General features: G+C 44.9%; 2 protein-coding genes across 2 annotated transcripts; one reads left to right on the top strand and one right to left on the bottom strand.

Annotated features, from left to right (window-relative positions):
* The first annotated feature begins 100 nt into the window (after positions 1-100).
* On the top strand, positions 101-13833 carry b4galt1 (UDP-Gal:betaGlcNAc beta 1,4- galactosyltransferase, polypeptide 1). The gene is made up of 6 exons (XM_072669919.1): positions 101-662; positions 2322-2554; positions 9500-9687; positions 10725-10847; positions 10990-11094; positions 11815-13833. The coding sequence occupies exons 1-6, from the start codon at positions 386-388 to the stop codon at positions 11942-11944; spliced, it is 1056 nt and encodes a 351-aa protein (XP_072526020.1). The 5' UTR covers positions 101-385; the 3' UTR covers positions 11945-13833.
* Positions 13834-21426: 7593 nt separating this feature from the next.
* On the bottom strand, positions 21427-23182 carry spink4 (serine peptidase inhibitor, Kazal type 4). The gene is made up of 4 exons (XM_072670432.1): positions 23106-23182; positions 22963-22994; positions 21677-21789; positions 21427-21530 (listed from the first exon to the last, which is right to left on the bottom strand). Exons 1-4 carry the CDS (start codon positions 23146-23148, stop codon positions 21485-21487), a joined length of 234 nt encoding a protein of 77 aa, XP_072526533.1. The 5' UTR covers positions 23149-23182; the 3' UTR covers positions 21427-21484.
* Between the last annotated feature and the right edge of the window lie 3708 nt (positions 23183-26890).

The raw sequence follows: 26890 nt of genomic DNA, 5'->3' as shown, positions 1-26890 counted from the left end.
GAGTTCTAATAGTTAATCTAAGGAGTTAATCTAATCCAACATTGCGTTTAGCAGGTCGCTCCCTGTGGTTCACAAAGTTGTCCGACACGCGCACGTACCCCACCCCAACACTCACACACACTGCGCACATGACCGCGCAAGTAGCGTTTCTTGCTCACTTGTCACCAACAGAAGCCGCACGCGATGTAGCTCCTCCTCACACACGCGCGCGCGCGCGCACCGAGAGAAACTCGGCACGGCAGGTGAGAGGACACCTGTTCGCGTGCGTTGTTTAACCCATGCAGAAGAGCGAGATCACCTGTCCGCGAGATTCTCTCCGTTTGGGTTTGACCAGTTTTGGTTTTGTTTTTTTCTCCTCGTTCTCGCGCGCTCCGGAAGTGTGCAAATGGAGCCTCGCGCGAGCTTCTCCGTCCTATATAAAGCGTGCTTTCTGGTGGTCGCCGCGTGCGCGCTCCACATCTCCCTCATGCTGCTGTTCTACCTGAGGAACCCGAGCACCGAGAACGAGCCCGCGCTCCCGCGTCACAGCAACAGCACGAGCAGGAGCATCAACACGAGCACGAGCCTCAGCACGAGCACGAGCACGACAGTGAAAATCCAGGCTACAGAAGCGAGCTCGACTAAAGCGCTGGAGAGATGCCCAGAGACCCCCCCTCACCTAGGTAAGACTCACTGGCCACTTTATTGGAAACACCTAACTTACTGGCCACTTTATTGGAAACACCTACCTTACTGGCCACTTTATTAGAAACACCTACCTTGCTGGCCACTTTATTAGAAACACCTACCTTGCTGGGCACTTTATTAGAAACACCTACCTTGCTGGCCACTTTATTAGAAACACCTACCTTACTGGCCACTTTATTGGAAACAGCTAGGAACCACCTAGAACAGCAAATAAACCACTTAGCTCTTAGCAACACCGTAGCAACCACTTCAGATACGCACTGTTGCTACTGCCTTTTAACACTGTACCAAATGAGCTGCCCTGCAACCGTCTGCATGGAGATACCACAGCAACCAACTGCAAGACCACAGCAACCACAAAGCAACAATCTAGCAACCCCCTTACAACCACCTGGAATACCACATGAAACCCCTAGCAACCACATGAAATACCTTAACAACCATCTGGTAACACAGTTGCAGAACTAAGGTGAGGCTGTTAGTGTAAACATGCTAACCGTCGCAGCGTTGTGGGGATCCCTGTCCTTACGTGGAGGAAACTGGTGTTACGTGTGTGTGTGTGTGTGTGTGTTTGTGAGTGTGAGTGTGTGTGTAAGTGTGTGTGATTGTGAGTGTGAGTGTGAGTGTGTGTGAGGATGCACACTATGACTCCAGTGACTCTGGTCTCGGTCTCAGTAAACAAGGCCCACTGCTAGTGTACGGAAACTCATCAGAAAGAGAGAGAGAGAGAGGAAGTGTGAGCTGCTGTGGTTTGCATTTCACCTCCACCCAAACACACACACACATACACACACAGATAAGTCCTATAAAAAAAGACACAGTCATATCCTCCATTACACACACACACACTTACACTGACATGCTCATGCCACTATCTACTAGAGCAAAACAGTATCCTAGGCCAATCCTAATTGTAACCTTTTAAGTGTGTGTGTGTGTGTGTGTGTGTGTGTTATCAGAAACACCTACTTGTGCATTTTTTTTTCAAACAACGATTCAGACAAAACGACAGGGACACAAAATGTGGCGGGGACAAAATCAGCATTCTAAAAAGCAGTGGGGCAAATTCTGCCCTTTCAAAAGCTTTGGGGACAAAATTGATATTTGAAAACATGTGTTGACAAAACCTGCATTTTAGAAAGTGCTGGGGACAAAATTTGGTATTTCAGGAAGTGGCAGGGACACAACCTTCATTTCAAAAGGGATGGGGACAAAAGCAGGCAAGAGGGACAAAATATTAATTTTAAAATATGATGGGGACAAAAGCAGGCCTTTCAAAACAGTGCGGGGACAAGATACGCATTTTTAAAAGGGGCGGGACAAATTCTGTCTTTTCAAAAGCTTTGGGGACAAAATGTATATTTCCAAACGTGACGTTGACAGAATCCGCATTTCAGGAAGTGCTGGGGACAAAACGTGGTAGGGTCACATTCTTCGTTTCAAAAGTGATGGGGACAAAAGCAGGCATTTCAAAACATTGCAGGGACAAAATCAATATAAGCCTTTAAAAACAATGGGGACAAAAGTGTCATTTCAGGACGGGGACAAAATCTGTATTGCAAAAAATAACGAACCAGAAATTCCTACGTTGATTAACTGAATAACGGCAGGTAATCTGTTCTTTTCCTCGGCAGTCGGTCCGTTAAGAGTGGAGTTTTCCGATCCTGTGAACTTAGACGAGATGAGGCAGGACCCGTTGCTGTCTGAGGGCGGGCGCTACACCCCGCGCGACTGTGTGTCCCTCCAGAAGGTGGCGCTCATCATCCCATACAGACACAGAGAGGATCACCTGAAGTACTGGCTGTTTTACCTTCACCCAATACTGCAGAGACAACAGCTCGATTATGGGGTGTACGTCATCCAGCAGGTAATACACACGCTAACACACACACACACGCTAACACAAACACACACACACACATGCTAACACACACACACATGCTAACACACACACACACGCTAACACACACACACACACATGCTAACACACACACATTTATTTACTGTGGGAGGCACCTGACCTTCACAGGGGCAGAACTCTTTATGATGAACGGACCAATGGAAATGCTCGCTTTACATTAAAGGGTCCGTTAGAGTTTATTGTTTTCTACATGTGCATATGTAAAAGAGCTCTGTTCTGATTGGCCGAGAGCTCTCAGAGTGGTCGTAGATGCCTCACAAGCCCCAGAAAAATATCCAGCAGGTCTAATGTCTGGACCATGTCTGGACCAGTAATATTAATATATATTAAAACAGGCAAAATGATCTGTAATATTAATTAAAACAGTCGGAATGATGAGAAAATATTTATTTTAACAGGCAAAATGATCTGAAAAATATATTAAAACAAGCAAAATGTTCTGTAATATTTATTAAAACAGGCAAAATAATCTGTATTATTTCTGAAGACAAGACACTTTCACTAGGGAAACTAATCACAGGTAAGTGTTAGAAACTTGGCTTAGAAGGCAGCAGGGAAACCTGTTCTCATCCATTTATATTTACGCTGTACACACACACACACACACACACACATATCCTTGTACACAGGGAAATTAAACCACTTTTAGTTTACACGCTTTGAGAAACATGCAGTACAGTAACCTCAGCAGTCTGATTGTATCAGCTAAGTGTGTTTAAGCACACAGCACTGTTTACCTTTCCTTTGTACCGGACTGTAGAACACAGCGAGGAAAACCCTCAGAGGAAAATCAGTATCCCTCAGAGACCACGGTTATAACCTGCCGTAGCAGAGCGTACAGCGCCGTGCTCACTCCAACAAGCTGAGGACTTCTGTGGAAAGTGCAGATAGTAAAAGGCAAGGCCAGAACTCCCCAACTCATCCCAAACCCAGTTCCACAACTCACCCCCAACCTAACTCCCCAACTCACCCCCAACCTAACTCCCCAACTCACCCCCAGCCTAACTCCCCAACTCACCCCCAGCCTAACTCCCCAACTCATCCTGACCTAACTCCCCAAATCATCCCCAACCCAACTCATCCCCAGCCCAACTCCCCAACTCACCCCCAGCCTAACTCCCCAACTCACCCCCAGCCTAACTCCCCAACTCATCCTGACCTAACTCCCCAAATCATCCCCAACCTAACTCCCCAACTCATCCCCAACCTAACTAATCCCCAACCTAACTCACCCCCAACCCAACTCCCAAACTCATCCCCACCCCAACTCCCCAACTCATCCCCACCCCAGCTCCCCAACTTATCCCAAATCAACTCCCCAACTCATCCCACCCCAACTCCCCAACTCATCCCACCCCAACTCCCCAACTCATCCCCAGCCCAACTCCCCAACTCATCCCCAACCTAACTAATCCCCAACCTAACTCACCCCCAACCCAACTCCCAAACTCATCCCCACCCCAACTCCCCAACTCATCCCCACCCCAGCTCCCCAACTTATCCCAAACCAACTCCCCAACTCATCCCACCCCAACTCATCCCCAGCCCAACTCATCCCCACCCCAGCTCCCCAACTTATCCCAAACCAACTCCCCAACTCATCCCACCCCAACTCATCCCCAGCCCAACTCATCCCCAACCTAACTAATCCCCAACCTAACTCACCCCCAACCCAACTCCCAAACTCATCCCCACCCCAACTCCCCAACTCATCCCCACCCCAGCTCCCCAACTTATCCCAAACCAACTCCCCAACTCATCCCACCCCAACTCCCCAACTCATCCCCACCCCAGCTCCCCAACTCATCCCAACCCAGCCCCCAACTCATCCTCAGCCCAACTCTCCTACCTCACTCTCCAACTCATCCCCAACCCAACTCCCCACCTTATCCCAACCCAGCTCCCCAACTCATCCCCAACCCAACTCCCCAACCTCACTCTCCACCTCATTCCCAACCCAGCTCCCCAACTCATCCTATCCAAAGGTACTGGATGGAGCACCACCATCATCCAGAGAACACAGGTCTTCCATGGCAGTAGCACAACATCGTACTATTCCCCAACCCTATGTAAAACAGTGCTCGGGCCCCTAGCCAGAGCAGGTGTTTCCTTTAAGTCATGCCTGAGGTGTTCTCTCTTGGCACAACATGAGAAACAGGAGTAAGACCTAGACGTTTTTGAATGAAGTGAGGCAGAAGGTTGTGCACCAGCAAATGTTCAATTTAGCAGCGAAGCAAAATCAGAAATAAATAATATAAACAAATAAAATATGGAAGATTTGGTGATCCAGATGGTCAGAGAGGCGAAGGTCACAGTTTCAGGACGGAACTGTGTAGCTTTCGGTCTTCGATTTCTGAATTTCTCAAAGCTTTGTGGAAAGTTTCATGAAAGAACGCACACAACGCAGCACCTGCACTGTAGTCCGCCCTCAGTACTGCTAATGAAGTGTGGTCAGATGAAGCCATAATGAAACCCAATTGCCACATTCGGACAAAGACTGAAGCCACAGCTTTGTGATGAAACATGGGGCTGCTAGTGGCCTAATGACTTCCAGGAAACATCAGGAACTCTGCATAACACTGCATGGGTGGGCCTTTCAGCCCGGTTAGTACTGAAGTTAGTTAGTTTCTACTGTTCAGAGAAGAAGACTTTCTATTCGATTTTGGAGCAGATCATTGCTGTGAGGATTTGATTTGATTGCATTCAGGTCAGGATGTTGGATGATGATCACCACCCAACCTCATCATCTGCAACCCATCCCGCCCGAAAAAGGTATTGGATGGAGCTCCACCATCATTCCAGAGGACACAGCTCCACTGCAGTAGCATGGCGTCGTACTATTCTCAAACACTGAGTAAACCAGTGCTTGGGCTCCTGGCCAGAACAGGTTCTTTTAAGTCATGCATGAGGTGTTCTCTAGTCTTTTTCCAGTGTGTACAGAAGGAAATGGGCATGCAAAGACCAGCTTTATCTTTCGTTGTTTACCTTTGCTCCACACAGAGTGCCACTGGGTAGAGGTCTAAGCATGTACAGGTAGAGAAAATGCTTTGCATTTCAAAACAATGAAGTCGTTTCCTCCAAGGAAGGCCAAGAGAGCCTGCGAATCACTTCTTCCGTATCTTATCTGTCACTGAGACGACTAAATAAAGAAATCCAGTCACAGCAGCCACTGTAAATTACGCTTCTGACCACCCATCACATCTACAGTACGCTCCTGACTGACCCACCATCACATCTACAGTACACTCCTGACCCACCATCACATCTACAGTACACTCCTGACTGACCCACCATCACATCTACAGTACGCTCCTGACCCACCATCACATCTACAGTACGCTCCTGACTGACCCACCATCACATCTACAGTACACTCCTGACTGACCCACCATCACATCTACAGTACGCTCCTGACTGACCCACCATCACATCTACAGTACACTCCTGACTGACCCACCATCACATCTACAGTACACTCCTGACTGACCCACCATCACATCTACAGTACACTCCTGACCCACCATCACATCTACAGCACACTCCTGACTGACCCACCATCACATCTACAGTACGCTCCTGACCCACCATCACATCTACAGTACACTCCTGACCCACCATCACATCTACAGTACACTCCTGACTGACCCACCATCACATCTACAGCACACTCCTGACTGACCCACCATCACATCTACAGTACGCTCCTGACCCACCATCACATCTACAGTACACTCCTGACCCACCATCACATCTACAGTACACTCCTGACTGACCCACCATCACATCTACAGTACGCTCCTGACCCACCATCACATCTACAGTACACTCCTGACCCACCATCACATCTACAGTACACTTAACCAATCTAGTAGAAAGTCTTCTTCTCTGGACAGTAGAGACAGTTACTCCAACAAAAGCAGAATCACTTGATACCGCTGCTTTCAGAAGAAACGATAAATGAGGAGGTGTCCCATTACTTCTGTCCATATAGATCTGGTCAGCGACTGGGCGTTGTGTATAACATGTCAGCGTTTCCTCAGTAGTTCCGCAGTTGGCTCGTTGGCCAGTTGGTGGTTGTCAGCCTCACTATCTCAAAGGGACATACTGCGACCCAGCTGGCCCCTTATCAGGTTGCTTCCATCCCTCCCAAGGTTCCTGACACCACTGACAACTCAGCATTAATAGACTTGAGGTGGCTTCATATGCTTCTAAAACAAACGGCAAACGATAGATATGGCGCAGTTGTGTAGAACCATGGACTGGGGTGTGAACTTGACAACAGGAGACAAGCTTCTTCGGTGAACCATTTCTGAAAAGATAATGACTTGGCGTGGCAGCGAAGTCAACCAGGAAACAGATCAGGCTCTTCGGTTCCCTGCCGTTGAAGAACAATAACAGCCATAGTTACCATAGCTACTATAGCTGCAGACCTGTTTTTCCAAATGCATCACGGTATGAGGTTAACCTGAGGTTTCACCTGGTGGAATTCCACCATACCGCAACTTGAAGACAGTGGCCGCTCAGCTACATTCATTCATTAAACTGATCTGGTTCCAGTCCTGTCTGTCGAGGGGTGGATCTACATATTAGGCAGCAAGTGAACAGTCAGTTCTTGAAGGTGATGAAGGAGTTGAAGAAGGATGGGCAAAATGGGCAAGCGAAAGAATCTGAGAACCAGAGTGTGATGTTCTAGACGACTGGGTCTGAACATCTCCAGAACACCAGGCAGGTCTTGTGAGGTGTTCTTTCCCAGTATGCAGTGGTCAGTATGCGCCCAAAATTGCTTCAAGGAAGGGCAACCGGTGAACCAGCGGCAAGGCCATGGGTGCCCAAGTCTCACTGATGCTCATAGAGAGAGAGAGTTCCAACCACCTCACAACTTTTACAGGACAGCTCCCCGAAAGAGGCCCTTGCCTTTGGGGAACACCATTGGGCTCAGGAGGGGTACCTGATTCCCAACGATATTCAGGTGCTGGCACGCATCTAACTGACGTCTACCTGAACACCCGGATCTAGGAGTTTCGCAGCAGAACACTGACCAAAGTGTCACACCCCCTCCACTTGGTGGTCTTCTTCCCACAGAAAAACAGGTCATCCATATCCAGAAAACAGGACTTGTCTGACCAGGTCACCATCTTCCGTCGCGCCGAGGTTCAGTTCTGATGCTCTGGCGTTCATTGTTGTCGCTTTAGACGGTTGACAGGGGTCAGCATGGGCAGTCAGACCAGTCTGAATAGTGCTGAAATATCAGTGGTTTGAAACTCTAGCCTTTGCTGCTGATACCAGCCGAGGCGCTTAACAACATCACTGTTTGGTCACAGTGGAACAGCAGGTTCAGGTGTAGGGGTTCCTGGTGGGTGTGTCCAGGCATGCCTCCAGGGCTATTTGTCATTATTCTTGCTGCTGGCCTACAGGAGAAATTGACTTAATTTCTGTGTCCGCCAGTGCAAAGCATGTTAGCAGGAAATAACCTTCATTAAACAGTTGGCTACATTACACATATTCCATCTGTCACCACTTTCTAATTTACTTTGGTGTGTATGTATCTCCTATTCTAGTGTATAGGAGTGTTTAATGAGGTGTTTATGGACTAATATATCATATTCTAGTGTATAGGAGTGTTTAATGAGGTGTTTATGGACTAATATATCATATTCTAGTGTATAGGAGTGTTTATTGAGGTGTTTATGGACTAATATCTCCTATTCTAGTGTATAAGAGTGTTTATTGAGGTGTTTATAGACTAATATCTCCTATTCTAGTGTATAGGAGTGTTTAATGAGGTGTTTATAGACTAATATCTCCTATTCTAGTGTATAGGAGTGTTTAATGAGGTGTTTATGGACTAATATCTCCTATTCTAGTGTATAGGAGTGTTTAATGAGGTGTTTATGGACTAATATCTCCTATTCTAGTGTATAGGAGTGTTTATTGAGGTGTTTTGTGGACTAATATCTCCTATTCTAGTGTATAGGAGTGTTTATTGAGGTGTTTATAGACTAATATCTCCTATTCTAGTGTATAAGAGTGTTTAATGAGGTGTTTATGGACTAATATGTCCTATTCTAGTGTATAGGAGTGTTTATTGAGGTGTTTATAGACTAATATCTCCTATTCTAGTGTATAGGAGTGTTTAATGAGGTGTTTATGGACTAATATCTCCTATTCTAGTGTATAGGAGTGTTTAATGAGGTGTTTATGGACTAATATCTCCTATTCTAGTGTATAGGAGTGTTTATTGAGCAGTTTATGGACTAATATCTCCTATTCTAGTGTATAGGAGTGTTTATTGAGGTGTTTATGGACTAATATCTCCTATTCTAGTGTATAGGAGTGTTTATTGAGGTGTTTATGGACAAATATCTCCTATTCTAGTGTACAGGAGTGTTTATTGAGGTGTTTATAGACTAATATCTCCTATTCTAGTGTATAGGAGTGTTTATTGAGGTGTGTATAGACTAATATCTCTTATTCTAGTGTATAGGAGTGTTTATTGAGGTGTGTATAGACTAATATCTCTTATTCTAGTGTATAGGAGTGTTTATTGAGGTGTTTATAGACTAATATATCCTATTCTAGTGTATAGGAGTGTTTAATAAGGTGTTTATGGACTAATATCTCCTATTCTAGTGTATAGGAGTGTTTATTGAGGGTGTTTATGGACTAATATCTCCTATTCTAGTGTATAGGAGTGTATATTGAGGTGTTTATAGACTAATATCTCCTATTCTAGTGTATAGGAGTGTTTATTGAGGTGTTTATGGACTAATATCTCCTATTCTAGTGTATAGGAGTCTATAGTAAGAAAAATTTGTTTTTTGTTTGTCTGTCAGTCTTTCTCTGTTTAGACAGAAATATTTTTGCTGATTGTGTGTGTGTGTGTGTGTGTAGGACGGTGAGGACACATTTAACCGTGCTAAGCTGCTGAACGTGGGCTATGCTGAGTCTCTTAAGGAGTATGACTACAACTGTTTTGTCTTCAGTGATGTTGATCTCATACCTATGGATGACCGAAACATCTACCGCTGCTTTGACCAGCCACGTCACCTCGCAGTAGCCATGGACAAGTTTGGGTTCGGGTAAGAGAGATCATGTGCTTTCACGTATTAAAGGAGAAATGCTGCAAATGACCAAATCTATTTCCACACCAAATTTTGAGATCTTCTTTCCCACTACATTACCACTTATTTTACCACATATTTCACTTGCTAATCGACAGATCTACCTCTTCTCTATATTGCTGTTTTTTGACCATGCTACCAGATCTGCTTTCCCACCAAATTGCCAGATCTACTCACCTACCAGATCTACTTTTCCACCAAATTGCCAGATCTACCTGCCTACCAGATCTATTTTCCCACTAAATTGCCAGATCTACTTGCCTACCAGATCTACTTTTCCACCAAATTACCAGATCTACTTGCCTACCATATCTACTTGCGTACCAGGTCTACTTTCCAACTAAATTGCCAGATCTACTTGCCTACCAGATCTACTTGCCTACCAGATCTACTTTCCAACTAAATTGCCAGATCTACTTGCCTACCAGATCTGCTTGCCTACCAGATCTACTTTTTCACCAAATTGCCAGATCTACTTGCCTACCAAATCTACTTTCCCAATAAATTGCCAGATCATCTCACCTACCAGATCTACTTTCCCAATAAATTGCCAGATCATCTCACCTACCAGATCTACTTTCCCAATAAATTGCCAGATCATCTCACCTACCAGATCTACTTTCCCAATAAATTGACAGATCTACTCGCCTACCAGATCTACTTCACCACTAAATTGCCAGATTGACCTTCCCACCATATGCCCAAATCTACTCTCTCACCAAATGGCTAGCGCCACCTCTGCTATGACCAGCCACGTTGCCTCGCAGTATCCATGGAATCCACCCATTTGAGTCAAACAACCCCTGTAGAGCTAAGCCACCTGCTTTAACCAGATACCCATATTTTTAAATAAACACACCAAAGCACAGTGTTCTTAATCATAACAGGAAACGTAACGGTCTCTATAGCAGGTCGATGGCAGGTAGGTGGCAGGTAGACGCTTGCATGTTTCAACAAAGTAACTGATTTTTTTGTGGTGTTTTGTGTGAACGCAGGTTACCTTATGTCCAGTATTTCGGCGGCGTGTCTGCAATGAGTAAAGAGCAGTACCTAAAAATCAACGGCTTCCCCAACAACTACTGGGGCTGGGGTGGGGAGGACGATGACATCTACAACAGGTCAGAACAGCAGCATGCCATCTTCTGCAAGGTCCTGCACCCTTGTGGCGACTGTAGTAAAAGCAGTCTATTGTGTGACAAATTACGACGTCTGACCAAACGTCTCACAACTTCGTTTTTTGGGTTGTTGTTTTTTTTGCAGGTTGACGTTTCGGGGGATGTCCATCTCTCGGACTGACGGGGTTACTGGACGGTGTAAGATGATTCGGCACGATAGAGACAAAATGAATGAACCAAATCCTCAGAGGTAATTATAGGGAATGTCTCAGAACAAACAAGGCAGTCAATAGGACCAATCACAGTCAGGGGGAGGTCTCAGTTCAAAGAGGGTGGAGATTAGGACCAATTAGGACCAATCACAATTGTGGGAAGGTCTCAAAAAAATGAGGGGGAGGGGCGTGGGCTCAAAACAAATATTAAGCCCAATTACAGTCAGGGGGAGGTCTTAAAACAAACAAGGCGGAGATTAGAACCCATTACATCCATGAAGAGGTCTCAGAACAATGATTAGGACCAATCACCGTCAAGGGAGGTCTCAGAACCAATGAAGATTCTGTGATTAGGACTAATCACAGTCAGGGGGAGGTCTCAGAACAAAGAAGGTGGAGATTAGGACTAATCACAGTCAAGGGGCATGTCTCAGAAGAAACAAGACATTGATTAGAACCAATCACAGGGGGAGGTCTCAGATTGGCACCAATCACAGTTAGAAGGAGATCAGGAAAAGGACCAATTACAGGAGGAGGTTTCAAAACAAGGAGGAGCACATTTCAAGGTGGAGATTAGGACCAATCACGGTCAAGGGGAGGTCACGTAACAAATAAGATGAAGATGGGGAGCAAACTGGACTTAGGGGTTCTGTTTAGCGGTAGGTGCACACCACAACGTTAAAGCTCATACTGCCAGGCTGAGGGGTGTAGCACCAGGACGTGCAGGAATCTTTCTCACAGTGTCTTCTGTTGCCTAGGTTTCACCGAATCGCTCACACGAGAGAAACCATGGACAGCGATGGCATCAACTCACTGACCTACAAAGTGTTGAAAATCGAGAAGGACAAGCTGTTCACCAAAATCATTGTAGATATCGGCAAGCCTTGATCTTCTGGAGCCTTCCAATCTGTACTCACCGTTACCGTTTTCACAGTGATCTTCTGCGGCTGCTGTTATGTTTACACTGGACCTTTTCTGACCAAGCTTTTATATTGATCTACTCACCGGTGGATCATCAGACCGAGATGTACTTGAAAGTCCATAAAGAAGGACGTTAAACCATGGTGGCGATGTGGTCCAACTGGAAAATGGAACAAATGGGTGACCATTCGGAGACATTAACAGGGACCCTTCACTTACCAAAGCCTAGCAGATCCAGTCCTGGAGAGCCACAGCACTGCACAGCAATGCCTTGACTTGGAAGGTGTTGATCATGCTAAAAATGTTAGCGTTGGCTGCTTAGATCAAGCCAGCTAGCATTATCCAAGTAAGGATGGAACCGTACTTGCATCCTACGTACTACACCAGCTAGTGCGACCTTGGGTGGCATGGGGGGCAGGGGTGGCATAAACATTAGGGTTAGAGTTAGCTTACAAGCCTGCTAGTGCATCCTTAGTGAACACTGTTTTGTTAGCATACATGTTAAAACATTAGCATTATCTGCTTAGGAAGCTTATGTGACCTTAGTCCAGACTAAACTGTACTGTACTGTAAAATGCTGAACTGTAGCGCCACCTTTAGGCCAATCGAGCTCATCACTCTTAGGTAAATTAGTGGTTGGAAGGTTTCCCAATCCACCAAATCTCATGGCTCTTGAACTTCAGGGTTGGTCTGCACAATTAGTTTTAGTCTTGGATCAGGGTCAGTGCTTGGACCCCTAAAGGTCACAGCTGTAGCAGATCCGGCGTTTAGCTGGTGTTGGCTGGACTGTGTTGGGCGGGGGAACACTCAACAGTGCTGCAAGTCTTCGGAAACACTCAAGGGATCTCAAGATTCAAACTCGCCTTTTTTCTTTTAAACGACCTGGAACTTCACTCCCCGCAGGGAGTTCATGTATCTACATTTTCACTCTTGTAATTAATTAGGTGTAGTAAAATTGACTGGGGAACCTCTTCAGGTGGACGTCAAAGGGTTAAACTTCGGCAGTTAAACTCTGCGAGTCACGTAATTGCATTATGGACTAATACTTAAATTCTTGGGCTGTGGCCGAAAAAAGTCAGCCATTTTTCTCCTGGTGTCCGAATCGCAAAGTGGGATTCCAGTGCGAATTAGAGGGAACTACAATTTCCCACAATGCACTGGTCTTTTTGTTTTACTGTACAGCGTGGACCAGAGCTGAACGTGGACCAGAATGCATTGCGAGTCTTTTTGTTACTATGTAACAGACTTCAATCAAAATGGAGCCTAATAAGCCAGTGATGGTTACAATAGCCACTGAACCAATCACAGTCAGGGGGAGGTCTCTGAATAAACTAGGTAGAGGTTAGGACCAATCACAGTCAGGGGGAGGTCTCTAAATAAACTAGCCGTTGATTAGGACCAATCACAGTCAGGGGGAGGTCTCAGAACAAATGTCAGAATCATAAAGTAAATTTGAGCGCGATTTTGAGGGCTACATGAGCTGAACATGGACCAGAATGCATTGTGCTAATACTAAACTGGTGTTGATGAAGGGCACTAATGAGGGAGTAGGGGTCCATTCAGTCACAGCCTTAGAGTCTCAGGGAAGTTAGCTAACATACACTCGCCTCAAAGCATTAGCACAGTGCTAACTGAGTGCCTAACTCACACACACTCGCCTCAAACCATTAGCACAGTGCTAACTGAGTGCCTAACTCACACACACTCGCCTCAAACTATTAGCACAGTGCTAACTGAGTGCCTAACTCACACACACTCGCCTCAAACTATTAGCACAGTGCTAACTGAGTGCCTTAATCACACACTCTCGCCTCAAACTATTAGCACAGTGCTAACTGAGTGCCTTAATCACACACACTCGCCTCAAACCATTAGCACAGTGCTAACTGAGTGCCTTAATCACACACACTCGCCTCAAACTATTAGCACAGTGCTAACTGAGTGCCTTAATCACACACACTCGCCTCAAACTATTAGCACAGTGCTAACTGAGTGCCTTAATCACACACACTCGCCTCAAACTATTAGCACAGTGCTAACTGAGTGCCTTAATCACACACACTCGCCTCAAACTATTAGCACAGTGCTAACTGAGTGCCTTAATCACACACACTCGCCTCAAACTATTAGCACAGTGCTAACTGAGTGCCTTAATCACACACACTCGCCTCAAACTATTAGCACAGTGCTAACTGAGTGCCTTAATCACACACTCTCGCCTCAAACTATTAGCACAGTGCTAACTGAGTGCCTTAATCACACACACTCGCCTCAAACTATTAGCACAGTGCTAACTGAGTGCCTTAATCACACACACTCGCCTCAAACTATTAGCACAGTGCTAACTGAGTGCCTTAATCACACACACTCGCCTCAAACTATTAGCACAGTGCTAACTGAGTGCCTAACTCACACACACTCGCCTCAAACTATTAGCACAGTGCTAACTGAGTGCCTAACTCACACACACTCGCCTCAAACTATTAGCACAGTGCTAACTGAGTGCCTTAATCACACACACTCGCCTCAAACTATTAGCACAGTGCTAACTGAGTGCCTTAATCACACACACTCGCCTCAAACTATTAGCACAGTGCTAACTGAGTGCCTTAATCACACACACTCGCCTCAAACTATTAGCACAGTGCTAACTGAGTGCCCTAATCACACACACTCGCCTCAAACTATTAGCACAGTGCTAACTGAGTGCCTTAATCACACACACTCGCCTCAAACTATTAGCACAGTGCTAACTGAGTGCCCTAATCACACACACTCGCCTCAAACTATTAGCACAGTGCTAACTGAGTGCCTTAATCACACACACACTCGCCTCAAACTATTAGCACAGTGCTAACTGAGTGCCTTAATCACACACACTCGCCTCAAACTATTAGCACAGTGCTAACTGAGTGCCTTAATCACACACACTCGCCTCAAACCATTAGCACAGTGCTAACTGAGTGCCTTAATCACACACACTCGCCTCAAACTATTAGCACAGTGCTAACTGAGTGCCTTAATCACACACACTCGCCTCAAACTATTAGCACAGTGCTAACTGAGTGCCTTAATCACACACACTCGCCTCAAACTATTAGCACAGTGCTAACTGAGTGCCTTAATCACACACACTCGCCTCAAACTATTAGCACAGTGCTAACTGAGTGCCTTAATCACACACACTCGCCTCAAACTATTAGCACAGTGCTAACTGAGTGCCTTAATCACACACTCTCGCCTCAAACTATTAGCACAGTGCTAACTGAGTGCCTAACTCACACACACTCGCCTCAAACCATTAGCACAGTGCTAACTGAGTGCCTTAATCACACACACTCGCCTCAAACTATTAGCACAGTGCTAACTGAGTGCCTTAATCACACACACTCGCCTCAAACCATTAGCACAGTGCTAACTGAGTGCTTAACTCACACACACTCGCCTCAAACTATTAGCACAGTGCTAACTGAGTGCCTTAATCACACACACTCGCCTCAAACCATTAGCACAGTGCTAACTGAGTGCCCTAATCACACACACTCGCCTCAAACTATTAGCACAGTGCTAACTGAGTGCCTTAATCACACACACTCGCCTCAAACTATTAGCACAGTGCTAACTGAGTGCCTTAATCACACACTCTCGCCTCAAACTATTAGCACAGTGCTAACTGAGTGCCTAACTCACACACACTCGCCTCAAACCATTAGCACAGTGCTAACTGAGTGCCTTAATCACACACACTCGCCTCAAACTATTAGCACAGTGCTAACTGAGTGCCTTAATCACACACACTCGCCTCAAACCATTAGCACAGTGCTAACTGAGTGCTTAACTCACACACACTCGCCTCAAACTATTAGCACAGTGCTAACTGAGTGCCTTAATCACACACACTCGCCTCAAACCATTAGCACAGTGCTAACTGAGTGCCCTAATCACACACACTCGCCTCAAACTATTAGCACAGTGCTAACTGAGTGCCTTAATCACACACACTCGCCTCAAACTATTAGCACAGTGCTAACTGAGTGCCTTAATCACACACACTCGCCTCAAACTATTAGCACAGTGCTAACTGAGTGCCTTAATCACACACACTCGCCTCAAACTATTAGCACAGTGCTAACTGAGTGCCTTAATCACACACACTCGCCTCAAACCATTAGCACAGTGCTAACTGAGTGCCTAACTCACACACACTCGCCTCAAACTATTAGCACAGTGCTAACTGAGTGCCTTAATCACACACTCTCGCCTCAAACCATTAGCACAGTGCTAACTGAGTGCCTTAATCACACACACTCGCCTCAAACTATTAGCACAGTGCTAACTGAGTGCCTTAATCACACACACTCGCCTCAAACTATTAGCACAGTGCTAACTGAGTGCCTTAATCACACACACTCGCCTCAAACTATTAGCACAGTGCTAACTGAGTGCCTTAATCACACACACTCGCCTCAAACTATTAGCACAGTGCTAACTGAGTGCCTTAATCACACACACTCGCCTCAAACTATTAGCACAGTGCTAACTGAGTGCCTTAATCACACACTCTCGCCTCAAACCATTAGCACAGTGCTAACTGAGTGCCTTAATCACACACTCTCGCCTCAAACCATTAGCACAGTGCTAACTGAGTGCCTTAATCACACACACTCGCCTCAAACCATTAGCACAGTGCTAACTGAGTGCCTTAATCACACACTCTCGCCTCAAACCATTAGCACAGTGCTAACTGAGTGCCTTAATCACACACACTCGCCTCAAACTATTAGCACAGTGCTAACTGAGTGCCTTAATCACACACACACTCGCCTCAAACTATTAGCACAGTGCTAACTGAGTGCCTTAATCACACACACTCGCCTCAAACTATTAGCACAGTGCTAACTGAGTGCCTTAATCACACACTCTCGCCTCAAACCATTAGCACAGTGCTAACTGAGTGCCTTAATCACACACTCTCGCCTCAAACCATTAGCACAGTGCTAACTGAGTGCCTTAATCACACACACTCGCCTCAAACCATTAGCACAGTGCTAACTGAGTGCCTTAATCACACACTCTCGCCTCAAACCATTAGCACAGTGCTAACTGAGTGCCTTAATCACACACACTCGCCTCAAACTATTAGCACAGTGCTAACTGAGTGCCTTAATCACACACACTCGCCTCAAACCATTAGCACAGTGCTAACTGAGTGCTTAACTCACACACACTCGCCTCAAACTATTAGCACAGTGCTAACTGAGTGCCTTAATCACACACTCTCGCCTCAAACCATTAGCACAGTGCTAACTGAGTGCCTTAATCACACACACTCGCCTCAAACTATTAGCACAGTGCTAACTGAGTGCCCTAATCACACACTCTCGCCTCAAACCATTAGCACAGTGCTAACTGAGTGCCTTAATCACACACTCTCGCCTCAAACCATTAGCACAGTGCTAACTGAGTGCCTTAATCACACACACTCGCCTCAAACTATTAGCACAGTGCTAACTGAGTGCCCTAATCACACACACTCGCCTCAAACTATTAGCACAGTGCTAACTGAGTGCCTTAATCACACACACTCGCCTCAAACTATTAGCACAGTGCTAACTGAGTGCCCTAATCACACACACTCGCCTCAAACTATTAGCACAGTGCTAACTGAGTGCCTTAATCACACACACTCGCCTCAAACCATTAGCACAGTGCTAACTGAGTGCCTAACTCACACACACTCGCCCTTAAGTAGTTCTTTGTGTTGTTTCTGACACTGTAGAACTTACTGTTATCTAGAACCATGATGTAAAATATGGACTAACGGTAGTGGCTGTAAATGTCTGTTAGCCGTTAGCTACATTAGCGTAGCTCCACTGTAAACACCAAACATGTCCTGGCTGACCGGCTGTGAAAGTGTGGGTTTTTAAAACGACGGCTGTACATATCTGAACTGTTACGTGTGTGTGTGTGTGTGTGTGTGTGTGTGTGTGTGTTTTAGCGGTGTGTGTGTGTGTGTGTGTGTGTGTGTGTGTGTGTGTTTTAGCGGTGTGTGTGTGTGTGTGTGTGTGTTTCTGCTGCAGTATTTAAAGAGAAATCCCTCACATCCACTGTTCATGTAAATGAGCACTAAACTGGTTTGTGGAAATAATAATAAAGGAGTCATGATATTTATGATTAATATTTTATATATTTTATATATATTTATATATTTTATATATGCTCTTTTTCCTATGAACTAATACGGGTTCCCTCGCTTTAGCGCTGGCTTTGCAGAACATCAGGATCCGAATTATTAGGTATGTTCAGGATTCAAAATAAACATGCTGTTCCCGCCTCCTGACGGTAGATTTTTAGCCATGCTGCTCTTCTATTGTTGGCTTTTTAACCATCTTATCCTCCTATTGGTGCATTTTAGTTGGGCTGTTCTCCTATTGGTGCATTTTCAGTCACGCCATTCTTCTTTAGCCTACCTGTTCCTCTACTGTTGGATTGTAGCCTAGCCGTTCTAGGATTGGTGGATTTTTAGCCTAGCTGTTCTTCCATTAGTGGATTTATAGCCTAGCTGTTCTTCCATTAGTGGATCTTTAGCCTACCTGTTCCTCTACTGTTGGATTGTAGCCTAGCCGTTCTAGGATTGGTGGATTTTTAGCCTAGCTGTTCTTCCATTAGTGGATTTTTAGCCTAGCTGTTCTTGTATTAGTGGATTTTTAGCCTAGCTGTTCTTCCATTAGTGGATTTTTAGCCTAGCTGTTCTTGTATTAGTGGATTTTTAGCCTAGCTGTTCTTCCATTAGTGGATTTTTAGCCTAGCTGTTCTTGTATTAGTGGATGTTTAGCCTAGCTGTTCTTGTATTAGTGGATGTTTAGCCTAGCTGTTCTTCCATTAGTGTTTTTTTAGCCTAGCTGTTCTTCCATTAGTGGATTTATAGCCTAGCTGTTCTTCCATTAGTGGATTTTTAGCCTAGCTGTTCTTCCATTAGTGGATTTTTAGCCTAGCTGTTCTTCCATTAGTGGATTTTTAGCCTAGCTGTTCTTCCATTAGTGGATTTTTAGCCTAGCTGTTCTTCCATTAGTGGATTTTTAGCCTAGCTGTTCTTGCATTAGTGGATGTTTAGCCTAGCTGTTCTTGTATTAGTGGATGTTTAGCCTAGCTGTTCTTGTATTAGTGGATGTTTAGCCCAGCTGTTCTTGTATTAGTGGATTTTTAGCCTAGCTGTTCTTGTATTAGTGGATCTTTAGCCTAGCTGTTCTTGGATTGGTGGATTTTTAACCTAGCTGTTCTTGTATTAGTGGATGTTTAGCCTAGCTGTTCTTGTATTAGTGGATGTTTAGCCTAGCTGTTCTTCCGTTAGTGGATTTTTAGCCTAGCTGTTCTTGTATTAGTGGATGTTTAGCCCAGCTGTTCTTCCATTAGTGGATTTTTAGCCCAGCTGTTCTTCCATTAGTGGATTTTTAGCCTAGCTGTTCTTGTATTAGTGGATGTTTAGCCCAGCTGTTCTTCCATTAGTGGATTTTTAGCCTAGCTGTTCTTGTATTAGTGCATTTTTAGCTCAGCTGTTCCTGTATAGTAGATTTTTTAGCCCACCTGTTCTCCTTTTGGTGGATGTTTACCCCAGCTGTTCCTCTTTTATTGGATTTTAGTCATGTTATCCTCCTGTTGGTGGAGTTTCAGCCCTGCTGTTCTTGTATTGGTGGATGTTTAGCCCAGCTGTTCTTTCATTAGTGGATTTTTAGCCTAGCTGTTCTTCCATTAGTGGATCTTTAGCCTAGCTGTTCTTCCATTAGTGGATCTTTAGCCTAGCTGTTCTTGGATTGGTGGATTTTTAGCCTAGCTGTTCTTCCATTAGTGGATCTTTAGCCTAGCTGTTCTTCCATTAGTGGATCTTTAGCCTAGCTGTTCCATTAGTGGATCTTTAGCCTAGCTGTTCTTGGATTGGTGGATTTTTAGCCTAGCTGTTCTTCCATTAGTGGATCTTTAGCCTAGCTGTTCTTCCATTAGTGGATCTTTAGCCTAGCTGTTCCATTAGTGGATCTTTAGCCTAGCTGTTCTTCTATTAGTGGATCTTTAGCCTAGCTGTTCTTCCATTAGTGGATTTTTAGCCTAGCTGTTCTTGTATTAGTGGATTTTTAGCCTAGCTGTTCTTCCATTAGTGGATCTTTAGCCTAGCTGTTCTTGGATTGGTGGATTTTTAACCTAGCTGTTCTTGTATTAGTGGATTTTTAGCCTAGCTGTTCTTCCATTAGTGGATTTTTAGCTTAGCTGTTCTTGTATTAGTGCATTTTTAGCTCAGCTGTTCCTGTATAGTAGATTTTTTAGCCCACCTGTTCTCCTATTGGTGGATGTTTACCCCAGCTGTTCCTCTTTTATTGGATTTTAGTCATGTTATCCTCCTGTTGGTGGAGTTTCAGCCCTGCTGTTCTTGTATTGGTGAAATATTAGCCATGCTGTTTTCCAATTGGTGGATCTTCATGCACTAAAGATACAGAGGGATGTCTTTCATTTGAAAAACCAAGGCCTAACAGACTCCGGCCAAAGATATCTACAGGGTCCACTTGTTTTGGTGGCCCACTATCTGGTGACCTGAGGGTCCAGTCTGAGCCAGTTTCATGAAATATCGCTCGCTCGCATCCCGGAGAAAGACGGAATTTATAGCATATTCACTGTTCGGGAGCGGAGATCGGGACGCTGGGTTTCTTCCTGTTTGAGAGCAGCCTGCTCCCTCCACATCCTTCCTATGACCCTGCGAGCTCCTAGCGTTAGTCATTTTGACGGAAAAATCCATTCTCAGGACTTTTCTCACGCTGGCCGCCGTCTCAGACCAGCAGAACGTGGCAAAACGTGGCCTATTTGTTCACGTACGCTATCATGCTACTTCCTAGGTAGTCCTAATTGTAATTTGAAAGATATTTGAGCCCTTCAAATGTTTGCTAAAGCTAGCGTCAGTAGTTATTCTACTTAGCTAGCGTATAGAAAAGTCTAGCTAAATCTAGCTAGCGACGTTTAGCTTCTGTAGCTCCACTACTCAAACTGACGTACATCAAACAGGAGCTCAGTTGGAGTTAGCGTTACTGGAACTTTAGCAATGTTGGCTAAAGCTAAGCTAGCCTAGGCTACAAGAAAACAGCTCTATTAGCTAGCTAATCGTCTAAAAACGGGTAGCTAATCTCGTATTGGTTGAGTTGAAGGTAAGTCTGAGTTTAGGTGGGCTAAACCTTCATTAGCATGGTGTCACTACTTTCTGAGGTAGGTGGGGGTGTTGTGGTGGTGATGTGAGGCTGTTCGCGCCCTGAATTAGCATGAATCTGGATCTACTCCGGCGTCTACAACCCTGGTGACCCTGATGACCCTGGAGGAAGCAGGAAACCTTATAGGGGAAATTCCTCTCCCGGTTCTCACACTAGAGGGCGCCAGAGCGCTCCGTGTGAATGAGTGAGGAACAGACATGCGTGTCAGATGCTATCAGGCTTTATTTGATCTTAAAGACACTCCGGACGTCCCTGAAGGGAATCAGCAGCTGCCATCCTTCTGGATTAGAATCTCTGTTCTGGTTGATCTGGAAAAGAGCAGAGAGAAAACGAGCGCTAGAGGATTGGTCAGTGAAGGGATGCAGGTGGTCAGTAACGGTAAAGGAACTGTATCCGGACCGTATCTGGACCGTATCCGGACCGTATCAGTCAAGTGTGTGTTAGTGTCACTCACAGACTCTGCACACACAGCATACACTCGTTGGCGTACGTGTTTCCGTCTGTGCCGCAGACCGGATCCATGTTCATCGGACACGCCAAGATCTCAGACATCTTGCTGCACATGGGCTGCAGAACACACACACATTCACACACACACACACACACACACACACACACATAGAAAGAAAAAAGTCTGACTCCACAGAAGAGAACTACAGAACTGCAGACTCCTACACACAAACCACAACAGACAGACAGGCAGACATAGATGATCAGATAGAGAGACAGACAGATATATAGAAAGACCAAAAGGCACACAGACAAACTGGTAGACAGACAGACAGAAAGGCAGACAAACTGGTAGACAGATCGACAAGCAGGTAGACAAACAGATAGAAAGACTACAAGATAGACAGACAGACAGACAGAAAGTTCGACAAACAGGTAGACAGACAGAAAGGTAGACAGATCGACAAACAGGTAGACAGACAGAAAGGTAGACAGTTAGATCGACAAACAGGTAGACACACAGATAGACAGATCGACAGACAGAAAGACTAAAAGATAGACAGACAGATCGACAAACATGTAGACAGAAAGGTAGACAGATAGAGAAACAGATAGACAGACAGACAGACGTATAGAAAGACTAAAAGATAGACAGACAGACAGATAGGTCGACAAACAGGTATACATACAGGCAGAAAGAAGGAAAGATAGACAGACAGACAGAAGGTTTGACAGATATATACAAAGACTAAAAGATAGACAGACAGAGAGACAGACAGGTAGCCAGACAGATCGACATACAGAAAGACTAAAAGACAGACAGACTGATTGACAAACAGACAGATCGACAAACAGGTAGACAGACAGAAAGGTAGACAGTTAGATCGACAAACAGGTAGACACACAGATAGAGAAACAGATAGACAGATCGACATACAGAAAGACTAAAAGACAGACAGACTGATTGACAAACAGGTAGACAGACAGAAAGGTAGACAGAGAAACAGACAGACATATAGAAAGACTAAAAGATAGACAGGTTGACAAACAGGTATACATACAGGCAGAAAGAAGGAAAGATAGACAGACAGACAGAAAGATAGACAGACAGATAGAAAGACTAAAAGACAGACAGCCAGAAAGATAGAAATACACATAGAAACACTAAAAGACAGACAGAAAGACAAACAGATAGAGATATACAGACAGACAGGTAGACAGACAGACAGGTAGACCTGCAGTGGTGGTTGAACCTGTTTGTAAAGCTGAGGAAAACACAGAAACACCCACCTTTCTGACTGAAGGCCCCGACCCCTCCGACCCTGAAACACACAGAGCATTCAGTTCAGAAGACCTATCATCATCACCATCATCATCATCAATATTATTATTAATATTATTATTAATAATAAAGCTTATTCCAGCTACACTACCTGCAGCGAGGAGGATCAGCACGCAGAACACAAGCATGGACATTCTGAAGCAGTAAGTGTGTCACACGGATCTTACACACAGGTTTATAGCTGACTATCAGTGAGAAACCACCCACCTGAGCACACACACACACACACACACACACACACACAATCATCCCCACCCTCTGATAAGAGAGCCGTGAATTACCAGCACCGTGACACAGACCCTTATGTAGCATATTTCCCCCCTGAATCAACGCAGAGGTCAAGCTGCACCCACTGCTGACACACATGTGAGCTAGAGGGGTACGAAGCCCCCCAGCATTGAGTGACACACTCACAGCAATGCTCCAGCTCCAAAATAATACCCTTGATTTCAAAAGAAATAGTGAACAATGAGCAGGTGTCCCAATACTTTTGTCCATATACTGTATGGTGTTTTATTAATTAATAGACATAAAAATAACAGGTCTTGAATGTTAAGAGATGAAGGCCTAACGTGAAGTCACCTGACGGCTGAGAGACTGCGGGGAAGTGAGTGAGCGAGTGTGTTGTGACCTTTAACCTTCTGACCTGCAGGAGGGTCAACCACAGAGCGAGAACAACACACACACACAAACACACAAAAATGCACAAATACAGATAAAGGCAGATAACAGGGAGTCATACAGTGTCAGAAACCACATAAGCAAGTCTATTAGAGATGACTGAACCTTGCACTTCCACTCACTGGCCACTTTATCAGAAACACCCTACTCCTGTGCTTCCACTCACTGGCCACTTTATCAGAAACACCCTACTCCTGTGCTTCCACTCACTGGCCACTTTATCAGAAACACCCTCCTCCTGTGCTTCCACTCACTGGCCACTTTATCAGAAACACCCTCCTCTTGTGCTTCCACTCACTGGCCACTTTATCAGAAACACCCTACTCTTGTGCTTCCACTCACTGGCCACTTTATCAGAAACACTTACCTTGAGCTTCCACTGACTGGCCACTTTATCAGAAACACTTACCTTGAGCTTCCACTGACTGGCCATTTTATTAGAAACACCCTACTCTTGTGCTTCCACACATTGGCCATTTTATTAGAAACACCCTACTCTTGTTCTTCCACACACTGGCCATTTTATTAGAAACACCCTACTCTTGTGCTTCCACACACTGGCCACTTTATTAGAAACACCTACCTTGTGCTTCCACACACTGGCCACTTTATTAGAAACACCCTACCTGGTACTTCCACTCACTGGCCACTTTATTAGAAACACCTACTTTTGTGCTTCCACTCACTGGCCACTTTATCAGAAACACCTACTCTTGTTCTTCCACACACTGGCCACTTTATTAGAAACACCTACCTTGTGCTTCCACTCACTGGCCACTTTATCAGAAACACCTACTCTTGTTCTTCCACTCACTGGCCACTTTATTAGAAACACCTACCTTGTGCTTCCACACACTGGCCACTTTATTAGAAACACCTACCTTGTGCTTCCACTCACTGGCCACTTTATCAGAAACACCCTACTCTTGTGCTTCCACTCACTGGCCACTTTATCAGAAACACTTACCTTGAGCTTCCACTGACTGGCCACTTTATCAGAAACACTTACCTTGAGCTTCCACTGACTGGCCATTTTATTAGAAACACCCTACTCTTGTGCTTCCACACATTGGCCATTTTATTAGAAACACCCTACTCTTGTTCTTCCACACACTGGCCACTTTATTAGAAACACCTACCTTGTGCTTCCACACACTGGCCACTTTATTAGAAACACCCTACCTGGTACTTCCACTCACTGGCCACTTTATTAGAAACACCTACTTTTGTGCTTCCACTCACTGGCCACTTTATCAGAAACACCTACTCTTGTTCTTCCACACACTGGCCACTTTATTAGAAACACCTACCTTGTGCTTCCACTCACTGGCCACTTTATCAGAAACACCTACTCTTGTTCTTCCACTCACTGGCCACTTTATTAGAAACACCTACCTTGTGCTTCCACACACTGGCCACTTTATTAGAAACACCTACCTTGTGCTTCCACTCACTGGCCACTTTATCAGAAACACCTACTCTTGTTCTTCCACACACTGGCCACTTTATTAGAAACACCTACTCTTGTTCTTCCACACACTGGCCACTTTATTAGAAACACCTACCTTGTGCTTCCACTCACTGGCCACTTTATTAGAAACACCTACCTTGTGCTTCCACTCACTGGCCACTTTATCAGAAACACCTACTCTTGTTCTTCCACACACTGGCCACTTTATCAGAAACCCCTACTCTTGTGCTTCCACTCACTGGCCACTTTATCAGAAACACCTACTCTTGTGCTTCCACTCACTGGCCACTTTATCAGAAACCCCTACTCTTGTGCTTCCACTCGCTGGCCACTTTATCAGAAACACCCTCCCCTGTGCTTGATCATTTCCTCTATAGCTGTATTCAGATCTTCACTGTCTTGTTAATCAGCAGGTCTGCGCTGCTCCGCCCATTTCTCTTTCATGTGGTCAGGGATTATAGTGAGTGACCGTGATGTCATCTCGGTTCATTTCTCCACTGCTGACTGCTGAGTTATTGATTATAGATTTTTCACTACTGCATGATACACATAATAACTAGTGGCTCATTGGTAATAACAGTAGAACAGCTAGCGTTACACTCTCATGGCGTAGAACACTACCTGTTAAAGCAATGCTAATACTCAAAGCTAATGTAGCTAACAAGGAATGCAAGCTTGTGCTCATCAGATAGCATTGCGCTAAATCATCAAACAGACTTGATTATGTGGGTTCTGACACTGAATGACTCCCTGATATCTAGAACCATGGTCTAAAACAAGATGCTACTACTGTATCTTTGTGTTTAGCTAGGCTAACGTATGTCCGTCCATGGTTCTAGACAACAGTGAGCCACATAGTCTATTCGAAATTACCGAACACCTCAACACAGTTAGCACAATGCTAATTAGTAGTAATTATCATAATAACATTAATCATTATGTATTTTGCTAAATCTTGATTAAACAATGGTTGAGAATCCCACTCTGAATAAGTGGGTGTCCCAATACTTTTGTCCAAATAGTGAGTAAGCTTCAATTGCCTGTTAGCTGCATTAGCCTCATAAAACATTGACCTTTGACCGATTACGCTAGCTAAGTTAAGTCTAGCTAGTTATGCGACTACATGACCAATGCATTCAACGCCTGATTTGCTGGATGTAACTGCCTCGGAAACGTGGACACTCCCGCCTGTCAGACTGGACACTTACCAGACTTTTAGGTGGGCGATGTGTTTGACCTGATGTGTTAGTTGCGCCAAAGTGACCTGAAAACTCCCTCCTGTCTCAAACCTAACGCAATCCTGTTCTCTCCACATGTGCATAAAACGCTTCATTGATAAATTTGGAGAGTGAGCGGTATGATTAAAGGTCAGTGCACCAACCTGATGACCTAACAGAGCGGCCATAAACCACACAGGTGCCAACCTGGCATGTCCATGCTATGAATCATGGGCAGGCCGAACAGGCCTGAAAAACTAGGGCTAGGGTTGCTAACTGCATCTGGTAGCAATCCAGGAGATGATCTAATTAACTCATTTAAATCTACTAAAAATGAAGGGTGTAACAGTGCCGATTTAGGGGTTAGGGTGAGCTAGGCTAATTTAAAGAAACCATTGTCTTGTGTTGTATTTTTCCCCGGAAGTTAATGAACCCAAAATAATAATTAATTTTACTTTGACGACTTTTAGCCTTTCTTTATCCATTGGAAAACAGCCTGACGTTGTT

The sequence above is a fragment of the Salminus brasiliensis genome, chromosome 24 (genome assembly GCF_030463535.1).
Source record: "Salminus brasiliensis chromosome 24, fSalBra1.hap2, whole genome shotgun sequence".
In the NCBI taxonomy this organism is placed as follows: Eukaryota; Metazoa; Chordata; class Actinopteri; order Characiformes; family Bryconidae; genus Salminus; species Salminus brasiliensis.
The sequence above is the reverse complement of the archived record's forward strand: the minus strand, read 5'-3'. Positions and strand labels throughout refer to the sequence as shown.